Source organism: Molothrus ater, chromosome 4, assembly GCF_012460135.2.
Source record: "Molothrus ater isolate BHLD 08-10-18 breed brown headed cowbird chromosome 4, BPBGC_Mater_1.1, whole genome shotgun sequence".
Taxonomy (NCBI): Eukaryota; Metazoa; Chordata; class Aves; order Passeriformes; family Icteridae; genus Molothrus; species Molothrus ater.
The window spans coordinates 45,586,486-45,610,363 of record NC_050481.2 but is presented as its reverse complement, the minus strand read 5'-3'; the positions used below and the strand labels follow the sequence as shown (position 1 = coordinate 45,610,363).

The window sequence follows — 23,878 nt, the reverse complement described above, 5'->3', positions numbered from 1 at the left end:
AATACTGTATTTTGAAAACCACATGCTGTGACCGTAATTAACTATGTCTCATAACTGTAATGTTGGACATGTTAGAAATACATGAAGATAAGTACCTTGAACTATTTTTGATGAAATGTGGCTTTAGTGGTGTTCAACATAAACAACATGAGACTGACTTCAACTTGTTTTTTTTTTACTTGGAAAGTGTTTGGAATTTTTATTTTATTTTTATTTTACCCCCTGCTTATATATTGGTTAGCAGACAGCTACTAATAAAAAAAGGTGAAAAAAATCTAACTTAAAATCATATGAGTTGTGGATAATAACACTTAACATTTTGGGGAGGGGACCTTTTGTCTTTTTCATTTTGCATCCTGAATTGTCACAAAGGAACCTAAGCCCTTTCCTGTTTTGTCCTTAGGAGAAATGTTTCATTACACATCACATCAAGTAGCTAAAATGAGATACCACATGAAATTAGCAAACCTTACCTGCAATATCTGAAAAAGAGGGAGAATGAACTGTGCAAGTTTCACTTATAAGTGGTCACTGATGTGCAATTCTTGTACATGCCCTTGCTGCAAACCAGACAGTGTAAGATTGCCTCTTGTTTTTTTACAGACCCAGACATGCCTTTTGTTCCTTCTATACCAGAAGACCAGTTCATCCTGGTAGAAGAAGGTGATCCTGCAGTTATCCCTTGTCGGACAAGTGACCCAGAGGCTCAAGTGACTTTAGTTAACAGTTTAGACAAGTCTGTGCATGCTTTATATGACACCAAACAAGGCTTCATAGGGAATTTTCTTGCGGGCTCATACACGTGCAAAACAATGGTTAAAGGCGTGGAGTTCAAGTCTGATGAGTTCCTCATCTATATTATAAGAGGTATTTATTTCTATTCATTTTTTAAAAAATAAAAAGTGCTTGTGTTCTTTCATCACACTGTAAGAGCACCAGCATCATGGGATTATATAGGATATTTCTCCAATGATGAGCTCCTTGCTCCTCTGGCAGTACTGCCAGTTACTTAGTTGCAAGTTTACTTACAATTTTGATGAGAATAAGGTGTCCTTAACTTAATCAAAAAATGTTTTGTAGTCCATATATTTTGAATGTATTTGCTGAAACACAACTTAAAAGGCTGGCGTTTCCCAGTGGCTTTGAACTGTAGAACTCTGGGTAGCCTGAAAAACATATTGATCTAATTATTTTGAAAATATTTTTCCTGGCCATCAAGGAATTCTCAAAGACAGACTGATTAGCAAAATGGGAAATTGCTTTTATACCAAATGCCGTTTTACAGGGGGATTTGAGATAGGAACCTCTAATTGAAATTTTATTTGTGGAACATTTCTTTGGGGGATTGAACTGCCTGTGCAGTTCATGCTTTAAATACAAATTTTTTATATCAGTATAGATCAGCAGTACTTTTAATGAATTTTCAAGGTGATTCCTCAGTAGAGGAATTTAAATGGAAATCTTCCTCTCAAACTGCACCATGTGAAAATTATAATCTTTTAAAAATTAAATGAGATCTCTCTCTCTCTCTTTCTCTTAGCTACTTCACAGCTGCCTGTTGAAATTGAAGCTCTTAAAACTGTCTACAAAACAGGCGAGACCATCGTAGTAACTTGTGTGGTCTTTGACAATGAGGTGGTTAATTTACAGTGGAATTACCCTGGGAAAGTGGTAAATATCTCCTTTTCTTTTCTTTCTTTTTTTTTTTTTTCCCGCAATATTTGTAGTTATTTATTAGGCAAGCAAGCGAGGTAGTAAAATATTCTTCTCTTATCTGAATGAGGGCTGCTGAGGAGAGAAAACCAAGTAACTTCTTTTAATTTTAGGTCACCATAAAAGAAAGTCAGACCCAAAAGGTAAATTTGCTGTTAGTAACTAAGCAAAGCATGAGAAGAAGGTGAGGTATGGCTGAGGAAATAATGCTGTCTCTCAGGTTTTGTGCTGCTGCTGCAAAAAGAAATGTTGTGAAAACTGAAAGATCTAGGTATGTTGGGCATCTGAGTAGAGCTCTGCTGCAGAAGGTCTGAACCTCTAAAACAGCTCTCTTAAATCCTGGTTCTTGGGGATAATAAAGAACAATGAAGAATCAAGTCTATAATCTTAAGTGTTCCTCATTGTGCAGATGTAAACTGAAATGATTCTTACAGTCACTGAATTTACTAGTGAGAAACATCTAGTGAGAAAATCTTGTAGAACCCTGAATTTTTTTAAACTAGTTTAACATCCTTTTGCAGTGAAAATTTTTATTCAGTGGAACTTGGCTAGGGCCAGTCCCAGGCAATTTCAGAGTATCCAATGTAAAAAGTCTTGTTGCTGAAGGAATGATGTAATTGAAGTGTACCTAGTTGTTACTCAAAATCCCACTTTTTATTTAAGTAAGTTAAGAACCCAAGAGGAAAAATTATATGAGCAAGTTTTTTCTTGTTTTCCATCTTACACATGAGTATAGTCTCTGCTATATGCCACCTTTGAAAACTAGCCCCAGCATGATAACATGCCCCTCATGATAACATGGTGTGTCATTTTCACCATCCCTTTACTCCCAGGAGTTTTCTCCTTGTCAATAAATTATTCTTGTTTTGAGAGTAGGCAGTACATAGCATCTATTAACTGGTTACTTTTTGTCTGGTGAAGGAGATAAAAATTAATCTTAATTCATGGACATTGAGCAAAGGGGACTCAAGTGGCTTTTACATCTGAGGAAAAGGTAGTGCATAAAGAGTAAATTTCTCTGTCAAGTTGCTTACCTAAATTTTCAAAGGTATTTTGTTTTTTGTGTTTTTTCAAAACACAAAAGGGTGTATTTTTATGGGCACAGCTTTTCTGTTGTGGCTGAAAAAGGCATCCTTATCTGAATAAACAAGTTTCTGCCATACAGGATTTAGATGTTTGCTCTCACTTCAGGGGAATCAAAGATCCTCGGTAATGTGCTTTCAACTCAGTTACTTAAGCAAGGTTTTTTTCCTTCTCCAAACTACAGAAAGAAAAAGGTCAGATAAAACTTGATGATATCAAAGTGCCATCACAGAAGCTGGTTTACACCTTGACCATTCCTGAGGCATCGGTGAAAGACACAGGGGATTATGAATGTACTGCTCGGCATGCAACCAAGGAGGTTAAGGAAAATAAGAAAGTAGCCATTACAGTTCATGGTATGGTCTGATTTCAGTGTCTAAAATTATCAACACATTGGAAAACATCATTCTTGAAAAATCTTGCGTAGTGCTGTTTACACAAGGCTTTTTCATTTGCAGACAAAGGCTTTGTTCACCTGGAGCCTCAGTTCAGCCCTCTGGAAGCTGTCAATCTGCATGAAGTCAAAAACTTTGTTGTTGATGTGCAGGCTTACCCAGCACCAAAAATGTACTGGTTGAAGGATAATGTGACTCTGATTGAAAATCTTACAGAGATTGTTACTACTTCAGGAAGAGTCCAGGAAACAAGGTAAAAAACCTTCTGACCCTTACTTTGCCATGCTGACTTGAGTTCCTCCCCCAGGAAACTGGGCACTACTCCTGCTCACTCTTTACACCTCAGTTTGTTGCTTCTTCCTCAGTGGCATTTAAAAATAGTTTATTTGTTTTCTGTTCTAAAGGGCAATGCCTAATTTGCTTCTTTTTACTATCTTCATAAAATCAACTTCTTCGAGGTTCTTGAGCAAGAAACTTCTTCACTCCCTTTAACATGTCCCACACCAATAATTTCTGGCTATTTCCAGTAAAATCAGGGCTTTGTCAGGTCCCTGCAGAAAGTAACTAAGGCCACTTCTTTCTCAGTTGTATGTTGATAGTTATTTACCACTTGAGTAATGACTTAGTTAAAGGCATGCTAGAAATGCTAAATGTCACTATGTTATAATTGCAATATACCCAGATTATGTGTTGCCCCAAAATGATTTTTTTTTATGCCTGCTTTAAAAATACAAACAAAACTTGCATTTCTGCAGGTTTCAGAGTATTTTAAAATTGATACGGGCCAAGGAGGAAGACAGTGGATACTATACTTTGGTTGCTGAAAATGAAGACGAGATTAGAAGATACACCTTCTCATTGCTAATACAAGGTAAGCAGCCTCAAAGCCTTGCCCACCAGAACTCCTGGCACACAGCAAAGACTTGATCCACTGACACACTGCATTGCCTGGAGCATGGATACATGAAAGGCATGAACCAGGCTGAGCAGAGGAGTGTGTGTTGGTCTCTGGAGCTTCTCTAGCCTGATCCTGGCTTTCACTTCTGCACTGGCCTTGAGCCAGAAAGAAACTTTATCCACCCAGCTAAGTGATTCCAGCTGACAGTAGGATGATAGCTCATTTAACATGACATGAAGACGTGGCACAACTGCAGCACTTCCTTCTCATTGCTCTAGCCTAGAATCCCCTCCGTGCTACAGGAGATAAGCACCTCCTGCTTGAGTCTGTGTCTGTAGCTATTGCTAAGGTGTTGGCCAAACGACACCTCTCCTGCTTTGAAATTTGAAGCTGTTTTTTTTTGTAATCACTGACAAATATTTTAACAAACTCCTGACTCGTTCCCAGTTCCAGCTCTGATCTCAGCCCTCGTGGATGATCACCATGGCTCTGCAGGTGGGCAGACTGTGAGATGCTTGGCAGAGGGGACCCCACTTCCCGATGTGGAATGGCTGGTTTGCAAGGACATTAAAAAGTAAGAGGAGTGGGTGTTTTCTTACCTGAAATATGACCTATATCCTCAATTATCTGAACATAATTAGTTACTGTACCATGTTTTGCTCATCAAGAGCCAGTAAGTTTCAGATAATTCTTAGTTATTTTTAGAGGCATGTTGTTTGTATTTCAAGAGAGGTTGTCAGTGCCCTTCTTTTTACATCGTACAGGACACAAAACAATGCATCAATTCAGCTTTCTCTCATAAAAGCTTTCTGTTCAGTAAGGATTTCACCGTCCAGATTTGAGTAAGGATTTTGAGAAGTAGCTGTCCCTCCATTCAGGGAGTATTTTTATTTTGAAGGAAGAAAGGTACAGGTTTTTCAGAGATGCAATCTAAAGACCCTTCTGGCCCTTAAATATGTTGTTGCCAGAAGAAATTTGCAGGGAAAGGTAATTCTTGTTCTGTTCACTCTTATTTATCCATATGTACACCCAGTGCTCATTTCCTCCATTATTCTTCCCTGCAGGTGCAACAATGACACCTCATGGACCCTTTTGACTAACAATATCTCTGATATACACATGGAAGCCCACCTGGATGAGAAAAATATGGTGGAAAGCCAGGTGACCTTCCAGAAGGTAGAGGAAACCCTGGCTGTGCGATGTGTGGCAAGGAATGACCTCGGTGCCGTTACTCGAGAACTGAAGCTTGTGGCTCCCAGTGAGTTTGCTTTGTCCTTCTGTGCAATTACAACAGCCAGTCTGGCCCTGCTCTAACTCCCCCCAGTTCAGTCCTAATGGATAAAAATATGAATTGTTGTAGATAATAAATTAAACAGGATTTTTTTTTTTCACCCCAGTATTTCTGAAGATGATGCCTTTTACAGGTCTTTATGGTGCATCTGCTTTTTGCTTATTATGTGGTTCCATAATTCATTTTATCATTTTATTAGTACTGGCTTTGGGACATTCTTCTAGACAATCTGCATTTGGTTTTGGAACATGATGGCAGAGCAGCTCTGGGCTTGGAAAGACTTTATAGTCACCAGCCTCAGGAACTGCTCCTGCCACTTCTGCAGCACACAGGAACTGCAATGAGAGGGGAGGTGGGTGTCTTATGTGTGTGATGTTCCTCATGGCTCAGGAAGAAAATATGGTCTATCTTTTTACTCCACAGCCTTGAGATCAGAGCTAACTGTGGCTGCTGCTGTCTTAGTGCTGTTAGTGATTGTGATAATTTCACTGATTGTCCTGGTCATCATATGGAAACAGGTATGTAGAGAAGTATTTCAATTTGGGTGCTGAGCCCTGCTGGGTTTTGATCTGCTCTAAAGTCAGGTCCAGGACTAATGCTTGGTTTTGCATTCAATGTGCTCTGCAGAAGCCCAGGTATGAGATTAGATGGAGAGTCATTGAGTCTATCAGCCCTGATGGCCACGAGTACATTTATGTGGACCCAATGCAACTGCCTTATGACTCCAGATGGGAGTTTCCTCGAGATGGGTTAGTGCTTGGTAAGTTTTCTGTGAGGGACTGGCCCCACCCTTCTTTGGGGAGAAAGACATTCAGTGACCATTCTGAGGTGTCTGCAGGATTTGCAATGGAAGTTATGGCCACAAAGTCCAGAGTCTCTGTCTGTCTGTTTCTCATCAGTTCTCCTACCTGATCCTCTTCTACAGTGGCATCAGCCCTGAGGTACCTGTGTTAGTGTCTCCTGTGCCTGCACTCCTTTTCTCCTCCTGTGTGCAGTGTCCACCTTTATGTGGCTTAGGGGAGTCTCTCAGTGTTAAACACCCTTTTCAACCCTCATTTCTGCTAAGGCATCCACAAGAAGGACATAATTATTTTTTGTTTGCAAGACATTTATATAGTTACGTGCAGAGACCAAGAAAATCTGCAACTAGTTACGTAGTTTTATTAAAAATATTTTAAAAATTATTAATCTATGCCATGCACATATCAGCGCTGAGTAACTGCATATTTTTGTGGCTACTGTCCTTCTTTCTTCTTCCTTCCCCTTCTGCTTTCTTGCTTTGCTGTTCCTCATTGGAATTCATGCACAATTCAGTCGTAATTATTTCCTCAAGGCTGGCCCAACCTCTCATTTATATCAATTGAAAGTGTAATGACTATAGAAAATTTTAATGCTCAATCAAGATAGTGCTTTAAACACACAAGGCTTCCCTTTCTTGGAGATATCTGTGAACCAAATTTGTATTGCAAAACACAGGAGAAGAAGATGAAATGTGTCTTTTGTTTGATGTATTTCAACAAACATACTCCCCTGGTGTACTTCTTCACCATCACTAAGAAAGAGTTAATTCTTGAAAGAAGCAAGAGAAAAATTTCCAGTTCAGGAACAATATCCTTTAATTAAATTCATGTTGCTAATTGAAGACTAGAGGAGGGTGAATGTTTTATGGAATTATTTTATTACAACCCAGACTTTAATTATATGCCTAAATAGGATTTGTCAGATCTGAGTTGCTAAAGACCACCACTGTGACTTTGTCTCCCTCTGACTCATGAGCACAGCCTGCTTCAATGCCTTCTTGTTTACAAGTGTGTTCAGAGGTGTCAGTAACTTTCAAACCCAGTGCTCCATATCCTTTTGTCAATCTGGGTTGCACAACTGCTCTACTTGGCACATTCACCTGCTGGTGCTTTTGAGGTATTAAATGCTTGCTGGTGAGGGGGGAGCTTCTTTTGTTTCTAGGGATGACAATTCTGATTTGTATGGATTTTCTCTTATCTAACTGGGAGATGACAGCAAAGCAATTATACCTTTAGTTCAGAGAGGCTCTGAAGCAGGTCACAAACCCATTTTGGCCCTGCCAGATGAGCATTTTCCATCCTAGCTGTGTAAGCCAGCTGGCATTTATTTGTTTTTTTCTAGCCAGTAGTGCCTGGAGTGCAGTGCTGTGTTAAAGGCCAACTCTGAGCATTGGCTGGATGGAGCTTCAATTGATAAATTTGGGTTACACTGCACATTTCCCTTTGCAATCACTGATCCACAGTATATGCAGTGCACTGCTCTTTAAAGGGCTCCTGAACCAGTGCAAGTCCAGGTGATGTGTACCAGAAGGAACAATGCAGTAATGCCACGAGCTGTTTGAACACCACTGCCATCTCCTGGCTCTTCTGAGAACTGGTGAGGTCCCAGCAGGACCTGGACCTCCTCATCTGGCTGACAGTGCTGAGAGCAGCACCTCTTGAGGCATGGGGTCAGAGTGCTGCTGCTCAGGATACCAGGGCGGCTGTACAGAGACAGCAGAATTGCTCTCATCACTTCCCAGCAAGCCACTTATTTGTCCTGGTGACCTTAATTAAATGAAATGCTGGTCTGACACAGAATCTGACCCTTGCCTATTTGAAAAAGACAAGTTAAGATTCAGGTCACACAACAGTCAGAGATGTGGTATCTAATTTAATGAGTCTAGAAACTGGGTGTAGATTATAAGGCTTGACACTTGTTTGGCTTTTAATATAGCCCAAGAGACTTATGGTTTCATTTGGGGTGGGTTGATTATCCCAGGCCAATTTTAGAGAAAGAAGCATCCAGCTGAGATGGCTGCATCTGGAACAAATTCACACACCCCACCCTTGTATCCTCTGAGCAGAAAAGCAGCACCTCTCTGGCAGGCACAGCAGATAAGCTCTGTGGATGGGTACAGAGGCTGAATTAGCTGCTGTTCCTCCACTAGTTTGAGGAATCTTGTGTCTGCACAGTCCCTCTGTGGTGGTGAAGCAGCACTGCTCCTCCAGTGAGCAGATCACAGCAGTGCCTTTATAGTGAAAAGTAAACTCACACTGTAATTTTGAGCCTCAATGAAGCACTCACCAAGAATATGATGGCATTACAGATGCTCCCAGTTCTTGGGCAGTTAGCTCCCACCTGGCTCCAAATTTCAAATGCAAAAGACATGGGGCTTGGGCTACATCTGCAGAGAGGGTTGAGAAGGGGAAATAGCAGTGGTGGCTCCCTGCCATTCTGGAAGTGCTCTCACTGCCTCCACATGCACCCCAGCCCAGCAGAGGTGATGGAGAGGGATATGTGTGCCTTGTGCTCAGCTGACAATATGGTTTTGGGGAGGAATTGGCTTGTGAAGACAAGAAGATCAAGGAGCATCGGCAGATGCCATCACATTCTGAAGGGCTGCATCCTGCCATATGGCTCCCAGACCTTAAGCTTGAAAAGTTTCAGGGGCCAAATTTCAAACTCAGGTTGTTTGAATTAGTCTAAAATTTAGTGTGAAGCTTTCTCACATCCTGATTGGGAAGGATAACCTTTGGAGCACGGGAATCTTGAAAAGAAATCACATAGCTTCTGTGTGCATGACAAACTATGCTGTCATAATCTTGGAGAGGTTCACCAGTGTTAACTCAGCTAAGCATTCTTTAACCATTTCTTATGCTTGTTAATGATGTAGATATTGTTTGGTTGGATATTTTCTTTTGAAAGCATGTGCACAATAAAAGTGGGGGCAGTAGCTGGAGGATAACAGAAACATATGGCATTGCATGCCAGATAACACCTTCAGAAGTGTAAAAGGTGACAAGTTCAAACTGCAAACAAACGTCAAAGACAAAATGCTGTGTATCTCCATAGTTAAAGTTACTACTCATTCTTTCTGTGCTTCAAGTTAAAAAGTAACAAAAAAACAAAGCAACAGCTTGTCAGGCATGTGATTATATTCGGGCATCTGGACCTCATACACAGGTTTGTTCACTAAGTGTTCCCTTGATGAACTTGGCTTTCAATGCAGGAGCTATGAAATACAGCATTTTGGAGAATGTTTGTGCAGTTCATATTTCTCTAAAATCTCTATCTGTACAAAATTCTTCTAGAGACTCTTTCCATATTAGAAAACAGGATATATTAATCCCAAATTTTTGTCTAAATTGATTTGTAGCAAAAGGGTATATAAACATTAGCTGTTTTATTACAGCACTTGGAAATTTGTGATACAATTTATTCCAGCAGATGAAACGCACTTGTACATTAGACTTCAGAGAAATTTCCCCTCATATGTGATCAACATGTATTTCATCATCTTGCAGATCTGAAATGGTGCTGCCTGTCTGTTTCTGAATGGGCTGTTGATGTGCTTTAGTCCATTTTAATGTTGGATGTATCCAGCATTATATAAAAGACCAAAACTACAGCTGAGGGACCCAATTAAGATCTGTAAGTCAGGAACACACCTGTATTTTAAACAGGGGTTGGCTGAGGCAAAGAGGTCAGCTTAAGCCTAGGACAATCCATGATGTGAGAGGATAAAGTGAAGATGGCAGAGCACAGGAAGGGGTGAATTTGAATGAGCTGAGCTTCCAGGTGCAGGTGTGTTCTTGATGTTTGCTGGCATCTTTTTAAGAATTGTACTTAATATAGCACTTCATATCTGCTTTTTCTGCTTAAAACAACAATAATAGCAATAATACCGGTGCTCTGGTGAAGGGAATGTGCCCTTTCCACACAAGAATCAACTTGTAGAGGAATGGAGATAGGAAAGGAGCTGAATTGCTGTTACTTTCTGAAATTAATAATGCTCTCCCTTGTGTTCAGGTCGGATCCTTGGTTCGGGTGCATTTGGAAAAGTAGTTGAAGGGACTGCATATGGATTGAGTCGCTCTCAACCTGTGATGAAAGTAGCTGTGAAAATGCTGAAACGTAAGTTGTCATGGTTCCATTTCCCAAGCCAGATAACAGGTTCCCACAGGGTTATTCAAACATTTCTTGTTATAATTCTTTGTATCTGAAGTTGAAAATGAATGGTGAAATGATGGGATTTTCAAATTATATGTTAGATTGCTTGATGGCATTTCAAGCCTGAAGGTACCCAGGCTTTTGAAAACATCCAAAGTTTAGGTTTAGCTGAACAGCTACAATAACTCAACAAATACTGAGAAAGATAAAGTAACCATGAATACCTGTGAACAAATGAGGGCTATACTACAAGGGGAAATAGGCAGGTCTTGTATAAATTCACTGAAGATTTCCTGCTTCATGAGAACTGAGAATCTGATGCAGTGATTCTGTAGGAGCCATGGGGAGCTTGCTTGTGTTGAATGAGCAGCTTGTAGAGTGCTTCTTGCCATGTGGCAATCCACTGCCCTCTGGAGAGGGACAGACTCAGTCAGCTACTGAGCTGCATCAAGGGAGTCCCTTACTAATCATTTGTGGCCCTCTCCAAGTCTTAAGAAAAACATGTATCAAGTAAGGGACATGGGGGCAGCAATGCTTCAATGAGGCAAGCAAGGAGAATTTTTTTGTAAATATGAAAAAGGTGACTGCTCCCACCAGGTGACTAATATGTTTTTTCTCTACAGCTACAGCTAGATCCAGTGAAAAACAGGCACTCATGTCTGAATTGAAGATAATGACACATCTTGGCCCCCACCTGAATATTGTGAATCTGCTTGGAGCTTGTACAAAATCAGGTGAGTTTGGCTGACAAAATAAAGGTTTGCTGTGGGATCATCATTCAGTGTTTAACAAGCACATTGGTGCCTAAAGATTTTTAGATTTTTATGTAATCTTCATATATTTGTAGCTTTGTAGACTGTTAAATGCCTAGGTATAACTTCTAGTACTTTTCCAGCCTTTCTTCCTGCAATGAACAAATGTTTATTGATGCATTCCTTCAATTTTATCTAGTCTTGCCTGTTAATTTACTGAGGACCTTTTATTTTGCACCATGAATCATAGACACAAGAAAGATAGGGTAGGAGACTGGGGGGAGAGGTCCAATGGGGCAGAACCCAGGATGGAGGTTACCTAATCAACTGCTCCTCAAATTGGACAATATTGGCTAGATATTCTAATTGCCCTATTTTATAAAACTGTACAAATTTTATTCTGAGCACTTTTTTTTTTTTGCCATACTGCGTATTTGAAGGTTTTTATATTATCATTCTTATGTTATTTGGAAAAGTTTGTGTTCTATTTTCAGGCATCGACACAGGTTTCAAGTAGAGGACTTACCAATAAATATAACCAAATATAGGTTTTCAGAAAACCTCTTGGTATTTGGTAATAATTGCAGTCATAACTTAGTAGATAAAAATGCATTAACTCACAACTCTATTTTCTAATACTTTTAGAGGCTTTTTGTATTTGTTTCTGTTTTTCAAAACCCCAACTCATCAATGCACAATTTTACTTTATTTTAACAGGTCCTATTTACATCATTACTGAATACTGTTTTTATGGTGATCTGGTGAACTACCTGCATAAGAATAGGGACAATTTCCTGAACCGACACCCCGAAAAGCCTAAAAAAGACTTGGATATCTTTGGGATGAACCCCGCTGATGAAAGCACAAGAAGGTGGGAAAAAAATGAAAAAAAGAAATCAGTGACCTGCAACTTAAGGACTTAAGCCATTATAAACCCTTATTGCATTACTCTCATCCATTGGTTTAAACTCCTCCCTAATTTTTCTCGTTAGACTTTTATTTGTCACATTTCATAGGTCTGGGAAGGTTTCAACAGTTTCTATTCAATCTCCCTGATGTGTCCTAGATCTGTGTTTCCTGCATGTAGACATGCCTGCAGTCTGAGGACCCCGGTGGTTTCTCCATAGATATCCAAGTGCACCTACCTGCCTCCTTGTTTCTATGCTTGGGGAATTTCCAGTGTCTAAAACTCCTTCCCTTCAAACAACCTGGCAGGGCTTGTTCTCCAAACTCAAGTTCTCTCCTTAATCTTCCAATGGCTTAGCCAGTCTCAATAGTGTCCTAATTGTTAATGTTCATCCCATCCCAGAACTTTTTCCAGATGATGGTTGAGGAAGCTTGTCATCATATATTCAGCAATAATGTAATGCCATAAAATGAGCTAGGATTTAAAAAGTGAACAGAGATTCATTCAAAAAATCACTCAGAGAAGTAGATCAACTGCCTTGGTAGCTGAGTAAAGCCAGTACCATTCATCAGGGCATGGGTTTGTTAAGCAGGACTGGATTTGATGCAAACTGTCTGTGTGAATAAATTACACCTATCATTTGGAATGCCTTGAGTTAAAAGCCCTAGATAACGATACTTGAGTTCAGTGGGATTTTGGGAAATAAGCATGGTTACATACCTGACTGCTGGCAAAAGCCTAAGTTTGGGGCGCTTGTGTTTGACTACAGTAATACACAGTAACATGTACTAATAAGTGATGGTTATGTAATACATATGATATCTGGTAATGATCTTTATATATGTATATTTCCTAACAAGAAGCCAGCTGTTGAATTTCACCTCAATACAATAGTACACCTTAAGTGAATGATTAGACATGCGCATGCTCTGACAGGGAAGTCACTACCTGATACACTTGTGTTTTTTCCCAATTTCAGCTATGTGATACTATCGTTTGAAAACACTGGAGAATACATGGACATGAAACAAGCTGATACCACTCAGTACGTGCCAATGCTGGAAAGGAAGGAGGGCTCTAAATACTCTGATATCCAGAGATCTGTGTATGATCGCCCTGCTTCGTACAAGAAGAAATCCATGTCAGGTAATGTAACTGTCCCTTCTGCATGTATCATTGATACAAATCACTCTTGTGTAAACAGGTATCTGATTTTTGTCCTCTAAATGCACAAAAACTGTTTAGCTCTGTTCAGCAAGAGTGTGAGCATAAGCTGTAAGCTAAAAGCTTGTGGTTGTGTTCTTCCATTCTGCTCTGGGGGCAGGAGAGCATGTTGCTGGGGCAGAAGGGGTCTCATTGTGTGTTTGTTTCTGTGCTGAAGCACTGGGCAGTTGTGCTCTGCAATGGGGCTGTAGGCACTCTTTGGAGGCAGTGATTTTATCAGTCTTGTAGTTTGAAGGATTTTGAGCAATAGCAATGACCAATACTAATAGTAGTTTATATTGTACTGTTTCCACTTACATTTCACATTAACTGACACTTACCAAATGCAGAACACTCCCAAATATTTTCCTGGATTATGTAATGAAGATAATGAATGCATCCTATTCCCTGTCCCTGTTCTCAGAACCCAAATATGCTTTTGTTTAAAATCAGACACCGCCACTTCTGCCTGCAGGCCTCAGAAATGGAACCATATCCAGTCCCAGATTTACATGGCAGGCTTATGTACTCATGCTCCAGGACAGTCAGGGAAAATGAATCACTGAATTTTGACTGGGTTTTTTCCGGCATTTTTCATAAAATAAATAAGAACTGTTGCCATGAATTCCTGACCCTTTTTGCTGGTATTGGATTAGTCCCAGTGAATACTGCCTGGGAAACAACAGTGCTCAGCAAAAGTAAATGGATAAGAATGTACATGCATGCACAAAACCCTAATGAAGGCATCACCTCTAAATAAATATTTCTGTACCACACAATGAGTAAACAACCTGTGTGACAGTCCAGTAATGCCCATCAACAATTCTTTCTCACTTTTCCTGCTGTTCCCAGGGGAAAAAAATTACAGACAGGAGAAAACCCTGACCTGCTTTTTAATACTGGCTGTTTTTAAAAATGCAGTATGTGTCAGTGACTGATGCAGACATTAGAAGTGGCAATAGTTACTATGAAAAGCCTGTTTTGGTCATGGTACTCTGCTAAAATTATCAGCTCGGAATCATGATAGGTAGGGGAAGATGGATTCTACTTTCACACTCCACAGCAAAATCACATCTTTCTTCTTTTTTGATAGAATCAGAAGTCAAAAACCTTCTTTCAGATGACAGTTCAGAAGGCCTCAGCCTATTGGATTTGCTGAGCTTCACTTACCAGGTTGCACGGGGAATGGAATTCTTGGCTTCTAAAAATGTAAGTAAATAAAAAAGTAAGCGAAATGGAATAAGGTGTAAAAATGTCTTCTGCAGCTATGGTTTTAAATTTAGATTTTGAGCATATGACACAATATAGTATTATTTTTGGAGATGTAGATAGCTTTCTCACTTACCTGGAAATGGAGATCACCATGGTGGGAAAAAATCAAAGCAGCAGTCACTTGTCTTCCCCTGCTTCATCCTGTGACATTGATGGAGTCAGGGTACCAGAGATGGTGGAGGATCAAAGCAGGGTCTGGGTGAAGGGTCCATACAGTCACAAATCAGCATGGTGAGAAGCACAGGTGTATCATTAGTGCATGAGGGGTAGAATGGGAAAGGGTGACCTCACTTTTGCCTCCTCCCTCCTAAAATGCATCCATGTGAGACCTTGCCGGCCCTGAGGCCTGGTGCCTCCCTGCCCCTGCTAGCAGGTGCTTGTTCAGTAGAGGATCTTGTTACTACTGCACCTAGAAAGCCAACCCTTTTGTAAGGGCAGTGGCCCTCATGGAAAAAGCATGTCCTTGAACAACTTCATTTTTCTCCACACAGTGTGTGCACCGTGACTTGGCCGCTCGTAATGTCCTCCTGGCTCAAGGAAAAATTGTGAAGATCTGTGACTTTGGGCTGGCTAGAGACATCATGCATGATTCCAACTATGTCTCCAAGGGCAGTGTATGTACTTAATCTCTGGAGCTCTGCTATAACTGAAATGAAAATTGTCAGTTTTAACTGCTATTTCATGTTCTTGCCATTCAGTATTGGTTACAGTAATTGACCATTGGGATGAATGTGCCTCAGAACAATTTATCTTCAGATCATTAATTTCTGTAACTTTTCTAACTCTGTTTTAAAGTGAAAAAGTACACATTCAGTACTTCACAGTCTGACATTTTTAACTGGCAGGTTTTGTGACTGGATAAATTACTAAGGAACTGTCAAACAATGACATATCAGACCTAGTTCAGCAGTGCCAGATTTTGCGTCATACTTTCAATCATTTACTACCTGTTCATTTGCCAGTACTGAAATGAATACAGCTATGGTTTAACTAGTTTTTGTGGGGAGCTAACAAGTAGCATTGCTTATAATCCTGGTACCTCTGTATTAAATTGAATTAAAAATAAACACTAGCAAGGTTAACATAAATTTTCTTATAGAGAGATGTTATTCCTGGCTATCAAACAACAATTGCAATAGTAATAATTTATTTAATGACTAATCTGTGTGTTTGGGCTTTCTTTCTTTTTATTACAGACTTTCCTCCCAGTAAAATGGATGGCACCTGAAAGTATTTTTGACAACCTGTACACAACATTAAGTGATGTCTGGTCTTACGGCATTCTGCTGTGGGAAATATTTTCTCTTGGTATGTACTGTGAATATTTTCCTATATGTAGTGATTAAGTTTTTTCAATTCAAACTGTTCTACATGAAATATTTAAAATTCTGCATATAAAATATATATGCGTGAAATCCAGTGTTAGTTGTTCTTCTGTATGGCATTTCAGATTCCAGTGTTAAGTGTGAAGTGAAATGTCCATACTCTCCCAAAGTTCTCTTTAGTTTTGGTATGGATTTTTTTTTGTTCCTTTGTTTGAGGGTTTTGCTTTTTTGGTTTTGTTTGTTTGTTTTTGAGATATACCTTTTTTTGCTGTAAAACTAAAAGAACTGTGTGAAAATCTTCTGTGGAAAAATATTGGTGTGCCACAACAGGATTGATTTTCTGTCTAATATGAGAAGGAACATGTTTCTCCTTTGCAACGGAGTGCCTGGTGCTGCAGCCCAGCTCAGCAGCTGCTTTGGAACAGTCTCTTCATACACATTTGAAAAGAGGCTGTCTTAGTCCCATTAGAGAATGAAAATAAATGTCAATCTTCTGGGACACTGATTTCTCATTTCCAGGTCAACACTGTTCACACAGTTGGTCTATGGCAGTGTAAAGTGGTTATGACAATATATAGCAGTTCCAGACAATGCACAGCTCCCAGCTGGGAGCAGCCTGGCTCTCTCCTCAGCCTCATTAATTAATTAGCCTCCTGGACGGGTGCATGGCCCGCTCCAGCGAGCCTGCATTGCCCAGATTTACTGCCAGCAGAATTACTCATGCCTGTGTGGTGCCTACTGCTGCCCCACGGCAACCCCAAGCCTAATGTTATTTGCTAGAACAAGTTGTCACATAACTGCTTCTCAGAAAACAACAGTTGCACCACTATTTATGGTATTGATTCCTGTAATCTCTGGGCATCACAGGCTCCTGTAAATAGCCATTCCCTGATATCCCTGGGAGGCATTGGACAGCTCAGGAACTGAAGCACTAAACTTCACTGCTCTACCTGTAAAGAAGGTTCTGAAGCTCATTTTTAGGTGAAAATCCTACTTTTGAAAGGGCAGAGATTTTTGAAGTAATATTATAGTACGCCTCCTCCATCTGAGAAAGTTGTTCCTTTTTGGAAAGCAAAATATATCCTCAGCAGTGTTTGTTAAAAAGGTCAATTATATCTTGCTACCATGTTGACTTCAGCTTGAATTACTCTTTTACACATCAGCAACATCTGAGCATGAGGGCAATGATGTCTCTGCGCTGCAGCCCCAAATTATCAGTTAGCTGTGTTAGCTTGGGCCAAGCCCAAACTTTTTGACAACCCATGCCAAAGCAGGCTGATGACCTGATCCAGGTATCATCCAGTCTCTGTCCCCAATACATTCTATAAACACTGAAAAGGTATTTTTTCCTAACTAGCATCTACTTCAAACTTTCCCAGTGTTTCACATTAGGGTTTAACATCACCAAGACAATAGCTCTGATGTGAAACACTGGCTAGGAAAGAATCATTCTGATGTCATGTTAAATTGTAGTGTTAACATCAACAAGAAGATAGTATTTGGGAACTCTGCATGGATATTTAAGTATAGAGTAGTACTTTTGTTTCTCTTTTTTCTGCAGGTGGCACACCTTATCCTGGCATGATGGTTGATTCTACTTTCTACAATAAGATCAAGAGTGGATACCGAATGGCCAAACCTGATCATGCCACCAATGAAGTGTATGTGTGCATTTGGCTTTTCCACACCCGCCCAGTCTCCAGAGAATTCTGGCTGTAGTTTCTGTTTGATCTGTTATGTTCCTCTACCAGCTGGTTAAACTGGTTTCCTTCTTATCTGCAGGTATGAGATTATGGTGAAGTGCTGGAACAGTGAACCGGAGAAAAGACCTTCTTTCTACCATTTGAGTGAAATTGTGGAGAGCTTGTTGCCTGGAGAGTACAAAAAGGTTTGTAATTTTCTCTGTGTTTTCTGTATACTGCTTCAGAGGGAATTACAAGCATTGTTCCAGCCATGAGAGCCATGAGCACTGAACTGGCACATTCTAAGCTATGTGAATTATGTGATTAGCACGGGGACATTGCATGGTTTCTTCAGTCAAACTTGCTGACAGAAGCAGTTCTGCAGTATTAACTGGGAAGCAGAGCCCTTTACGTCTAATTAAATCCTAACAACTCAATTTTTCTACTGGAGAACTAGTTCTATATATTTTCATGGGATTTTGTAGGCTGTGAAATAATTATATAAAAGGGACTTCTTGGCCCATGTGTATAATCACCCTGTCTCCTTCTTCCGATCCTGACACCAGCAAGTTTTCCCCTCACACTTCTGATAGCTCTTGACTATTTGTGCCTTCCCCATCATTCAGTGTTTCATTTTTCCGACCTACCTTAACTCCCTTTTCCTTACCCTTCTTTCACATCTACGTGTCTGCTTTGTGCTGCCACAAATCTTTGCTCCTGCATCATCTAAAACTTACATGTCACTTCTCCCTTCAAAGCAATTGAACCTTCTGGACTTCTCTATCCAGTATTGCTGTCTCATAGGACAGAATATTTGCTAGGCTAATGAATCACAGCTGCCCATCTGAAGAAAGGCAGCCTTAGTGAGTAGCATCTAATGAAGGGTTGAAATGAATTTTTTCAGAGCTATGAGAAGATTCATCTGGACTTCCTGAAAAGTGATCACCCAGCTGTCACACGCATGAGAGGGGACTGTGACAATGCTTACATTGGCGTAACTTACAAGAATGAAGACAAGCTAAAGGACAGGGAGAGTGGATTTGACGAGCAGAGGCTGAGTGCTGACAGTGGATACATCATTCCCCTGCCTGACATTGACCCTGTTTCTGAAGATGAGCTTGGCAAAAGAAACAGACACAGGTAGGTGCAGTTTACAGATCCCTTAGCCCATAGTCACCACTTGGGGTCATGTTTGGCAATGTCCATTTCCACTTTCCAGCACAGTACTCTGCAAATGGTTTCCTTAGCTCTGTTCAAACTACTTACTGGGGGAGTCACATATAAATATGGTAGTATGACTGCCCACAGTGTTCTCAATGGGAAGAAGTTAATTTTGCCTGTTTTCTGGTTGCCAGGGTAAGGTGACTGCTAGTAGGGGGCTTCCGTGTGTTTTTTGGGACTCCTTTAATAGCTTGGTCAAGTCACAGTGGTTGTCTTGTGGATCTGTGGGCAGAATTTCCATCACATCTTGCCTCCTTTGAGCTTCATATGAGATCTCAAAGGATTGATTTGTTTGTATGAGACAAATTCTAAAACCTGGGAGAAGTTGTTCATAATATCTTCTATGTTCTATGTCTATATATCTCCTGGTTTTCTATGAAAGTGGGGTGTCCAGAACTTTTTACTTCTTTCTTGTCAATTTGCATGACCAATGCCACTACAACACAGCACTGCCTGACCCTAATTGTGATAGGTGGAGGTTTAATTCAGCCCTTAATTCACAGTGTATAGGTTCAGCAACCTAGAAATGCCTTTTTTCTTTTTTTTTTTTTTTTTTTTTTTTGTATTTTTGTGCTTTATTCAAGTGAGGGAAGAAAGAAGTCCCTAAAAGTACTACCAAAAATTAAGACATATTATCTCTGTCTGTTATTCTTATCTTACTGCCTGTTATTACCATCTTATTTTCACCTGACCTCCCCAGATTTACCTAAGTGACCTGTAGTCACAGTAGTGTCATAAAACTACTTCTCCAACAAGTATCTGGCTGAGAGTGCCAGCACGCTCCTTTGAATTCCAAGGTGGTTCACTACTTTTGATATACAAGATATGTCATGTCCTAAGAAACTGGTGGTCATAGTCACCTAAGATTGCCCTGTGGGTCAGAAAGCATCTGGGGAGGTAGCGTTCAGTTCTGCTAGAGACTGGAGTGTTTACCCAGCCACAGTCACCACATACCTTCTCTCTGAAATATCTGTCTCTTCCAGTTCACAGACATCTGAAGAAAGTGCCATTGAAACTGGTTCCAGTAGCTCTACCTTCATCAAGAGAGAGGACGAGACCATTGAGGACATTGACATGATGGACGACATTGGGATCGACTCCTCAGACCTGGTGGAGGACAGCTTCCTGTAAGCCACGGACACCTGCCAGCTCTGCACACAGGGAAGCTTCCCCAGCTGCCTACAGACTTCTGCTCCACAGAGAAAACCACTTTATTGCAACGTCAAGGATGTGAAGAGGAGGTGGATTTGTAGAAAGGAACGCCCAGAAATGGGCAGAGGACTCAGCCTGAGTATAAATGAAAGAGACATGTTGAAGATGGATATTTTAGTGTTGCTTCTTGCAGTACTTCAGTAGCATCTCAGTGTTGTTTGCCATTCCAACTGGTAGGAGGATGAAGGGAAAGGCCACAAACAGACCGGTTTTGTGTTTCAAGGGCATTCATATGACTTTGATGGATCATATTTCCACTGCAGCAATACTTCACCATTGTAATTATGTAAATAACTGACTACTCAAGGATCTTTTGAGGTGCACATTGAACAAATGCCATGGATTTTAGAAGAGGTCATTCATGAATTCTGTGTACTTCCTCCCTCAATCTCAATGTCAGCTGCTGTTGAACTATCATGTGAATTGAAGAACATGCAAAAACCACTTTTGGACCAAAAAGGTCTAAAACCACAAGGGACTGACCGGTACTATAAAACATGTTACTTTCCACCATTAATGCAAGTAAAGGGGAATAATAATGATAATAATAATGATAATTAAAATTCAGTCTATAATAGGTGTTAGAAACCTAGTAAGTCTTTATTAACTATAGAAGGTAGCTGTTTTCAAAATAATACTACTACTGTTTTCAGTAACACTAAATGTATATTTTACAATCCATTGTCCTTCAGTAAAAGCACAATTTCAAAACACTTTTTTAAGTGCAGGGGAGAAATTTCCAGCCCAAAAAATTTTATGAATTTTTTTTTTGATCTACACAGAATGGTAATTGTTCTGGTTAGCTAAAACTACTTTAACATGGAGAAAAAAATTAAGATTTTTTTCTTTCATGAGCTGAGTAGCTTTTCTAATCAGATGTACTAGAAGCAATTAGTTTTCCTCTGATTAAGTGAGGTCCTAAAAATTTCAATTAAAAAAATTATACCAGATTTCCAAGATGCTGGAGAATGGAAGATTATGACAAACCACCAGCAATACCCCATTATTAGTGTTTCATGGTACTCAAAAGAAATCTTATCCTGAGGTTAGCTGTGAAGAATTGACTTGATATTTAAACTGTTCAAGAAACAAAAACATTTCTCCTAGCCTGAAATGCAACTTCAAATAAGCAGAAATAAATATGCAGAAAATATTCTTGTCTTAGTTTTCAAGTTTAAACAGGAGCAGAAATATCTACTATCTTTGCAGACTGTAACTACAAAAGGTAAATACTTCTAGGAGTGTTTTTTGGAAAAAAGTGCATGAAAATGAATCTGCTTTCAGCCTGCAATTGTTGATTTTTGACACCCCTTATATGAACAAAGTATTATGATTACTGCTATCACTATACAATGTGTTATTGAGATATGATACTTTGGAAGACTTACATGTAAAAAAATTATGTCACTGCCAAGGGCCCCATCCTTTCTGGTACTCAGCTTTCACACTTTGCCTTAATTCAGTGCAATGAGCACCTCGTAGGATATGCCCAGCCTCTGTTACGATACAATCAATGCAAATGTGGTGCAAACTCATTCCTGTGTTGAAGTAGTTTCCTAGGAAGTGTGAAAGAGTGACTGACAGAACATGCTCCCATGTTAAACTACAGTTTACCTTCAAATAGCCCTACAAAAAGTTTCGTAAGTCCCCTTGACTTCACTTGTGGACAGCTACAGATCAAACAAAAGAAAATGCAATTTTGGCAGTGTTCCAGCGTGGGACACTGCACAGGCAAATCATTCTGGGTCTGGGTTTCAAGCTGTCACCTGGCAGAGGCCATGCACAAGATCACAGCAAATGTGAAAACAGGACCTGAAGCGAGCCCCCACATTTTCAACCTCGATGGAAGCTGACAATCAGAAGGAATGGTGATTGATGGTGCATCCTCTACTTCTTGCATTCGACAGATCAAGAACAAGTGTCTTCCTGGGACCATGCTTTTGCCAAACATGTCACTGAGCTCTGTACGGGGACAACTGTGAAACATAGACTCTTGATACAGCCAGGACAGATGGGATGGTGTGAAATCTCCCTCCAGTTACAAACTATGAATTGAGGAAACGCAAATTGTCTATGGATATCCCAGATATCTGAATGGCCACTTGAGATGACACGTGCCTTAATTTGCATGTGTAGTCTTTACAACTACACATTCAAATTAGGCAAGCAATTTCACCTGCATTTTTGCACATGGCCTAGTGTTCTTCAGGGTTTGAAAATCAGCCCCAGCATGTTTTATTATATCAGTTACTGGAATCTAAGGACATTTTTGTGCAGCTTTGCCTTCCCCTCACCAGCCTCATTCTGTATCTCACAGTGCATCTCAGGCTAGACTCAGCCAATGAACCAGAGCTGGCTCACTTTCTGGTACATGGTAATGTTAATTCTCCATCTTGTCATGAGTATTGTACAGATCAATTGCATCCCTGGCAGGGGTCTAGCCAAACGCAGCTCACGGCAGGCTTGGAATCAGACAAGCTGTCCTGGAAACTGGAATGAGAAGAAGAGGAAGAGAAAGGATTTACTAGAGAGGGAGAAGTGTGAAAGGATGAGAATGAATTGTTTAGTTTCACAATATTATCAGTATTACAGACTTTTTTTTTTTTTATGGCTTACTTATTGAGAAGCCACTGGAAGAGATACTCCCAAACCTTTTGCTACAGTAATTGTATAACGACAATCAGTGTTATCCTACAAAATGCAGCTTTTGATTTGGAATGGCCAACCAATTCCTTACAGCGTGGTCTGCAACTTGTACAAAATGGTCCTATTACATGATGAAGGACGTGAGATATGATGATGTTATACATCAATATGTATATAAGTATTTTTATATAGACTTCTAGAATACTGCCAAAACATTTATGACAGCTATATCACTGCCTTTGTTTATATTTTTTTTACTGTGATATATTCCACAGGCACGTTAACTGTTGCACTTTGAATGTCCAAAAGTTATATTTTAGAATAATAAAAAAGGAAGTGTTTCCAAAATGATGGCTGTTGTGAAATGTTTGAAGAAGGGCAAACTGGCCTGAGTGATGATAGGCACAAAATGTATTTCAAAAATGCCCCTGTTGATATTTTGTCTTTGAAAAAATCTTGTAAATGAAGATCTTTATATTTCAATAAATGATATATAATTTAAGGATATGTGAGGGGTCTATACTCACTTATTGAAAGATGGTTAAAAAGCATCAGTCTTGCTCAGGGATTTTTTCCCTCAAGAGGTCCTTGAGCTGTCTGTGAAGCCATCAATCAGTAATGACAACCCTGTCTCCGAGCTCTTCCACAGTGAGGTAGTGCTGGCAGCAAATGACCAGGATACCAAGTGACATCTGTGGGCAGCCATATTATTGCCCAAAACACAGCAGGTATGGGTGGGTGAGTGGGTGGGCACTGGGCTCCCAGCCCAACATGAAACCCTTGGCCTTGGCACCATGTGTGCTGGGGGGTTGATGCCTGCTGCTCTGCCCACACTTAGGAGAGGCCCCTGGCTACAGGGTTTTTGAACACTGATCTTGTGCTGAACTCACCACCATTGTGAATCACACTAAAGTTTTAGTATGGTTCTGTGCTCCCACAGAATCAGTTTTACACAGCATATGTAACTGAATGTGAATTTGAGAAGATTTGCAAGATTTCAACCTGAAATCAGAGTTAAACTTGGCAGCTGCACTTCCTGCACGAAAGGCTGTCTTGGTTTTCCAGTGGGAGCCAGGCAAGGCTGGCTGTGGGAATGCCCTGTGAATAGGTAGGTTAGGAACCTTCTGTCCTTGGGGTGGTCACTGTTCCTGCTGGGAACTTGCTGGGAGATGAACTCTCCATCTAACATATCCCCCTCCTCATTCAAATGGGTTGCAGCATCCTGGGCCCTTGCCTTGGATATGGGTTACAGTAGGTTGTGTCTCCTTTGTGTGTCCTTGCTGAAAGGAGTCTTTATCCTGTAGCCCTGCACAGACAGACACCAC

The 23,878-nt window shown here is 40.2% G+C and overlaps 1 protein-coding gene across 1 annotated transcript in view; it reads left to right on the top strand.

Moving 5' to 3' along the window:
• PDGFRA (platelet derived growth factor receptor alpha) overlaps nucleotides 1-23,060 on the top strand; it is a 34,404-nt gene extending 11,344 nt beyond the window's left edge. Inside the window, exons 4-23 of the mRNA XM_036382486.1 lie at nucleotides 604-867; nucleotides 1,541-1,671; nucleotides 2,981-3,152; nucleotides 3,255-3,444; nucleotides 3,947-4,062; nucleotides 4,537-4,663; nucleotides 5,154-5,347; nucleotides 5,804-5,898; nucleotides 6,008-6,140; nucleotides 10,193-10,297; nucleotides 10,957-11,067; nucleotides 11,803-11,956; nucleotides 12,972-13,138; nucleotides 14,289-14,404; nucleotides 14,959-15,081; nucleotides 15,664-15,775; nucleotides 17,354-17,453; nucleotides 17,575-17,680; nucleotides 18,379-18,614; nucleotides 19,679-23,060. Of these exons, the coding sequence (XP_036238379.1) occupies nucleotides 604-867; nucleotides 1,541-1,671; nucleotides 2,981-3,152; nucleotides 3,255-3,444; nucleotides 3,947-4,062; nucleotides 4,537-4,663; nucleotides 5,154-5,347; nucleotides 5,804-5,898; nucleotides 6,008-6,140; nucleotides 10,193-10,297; nucleotides 10,957-11,067; nucleotides 11,803-11,956; nucleotides 12,972-13,138; nucleotides 14,289-14,404; nucleotides 14,959-15,081; nucleotides 15,664-15,775; nucleotides 17,354-17,453; nucleotides 17,575-17,680; nucleotides 18,379-18,614; nucleotides 19,679-19,826 (2,900 nt within the window). The 3' untranslated portion in view covers nucleotides 19,827-23,060. The remainder of the gene's footprint in view (nucleotides 1-603; nucleotides 868-1,540; nucleotides 1,672-2,980; nucleotides 3,153-3,254; nucleotides 3,445-3,946; nucleotides 4,063-4,536; nucleotides 4,664-5,153; nucleotides 5,348-5,803; nucleotides 5,899-6,007; nucleotides 6,141-10,192; nucleotides 10,298-10,956; nucleotides 11,068-11,802; nucleotides 11,957-12,971; nucleotides 13,139-14,288; nucleotides 14,405-14,958; nucleotides 15,082-15,663; nucleotides 15,776-17,353; nucleotides 17,454-17,574; nucleotides 17,681-18,378; nucleotides 18,615-19,678) is intronic.
• The last annotated feature ends 818 nt before the right edge of the window (nucleotides 23,061-23,878 follow it).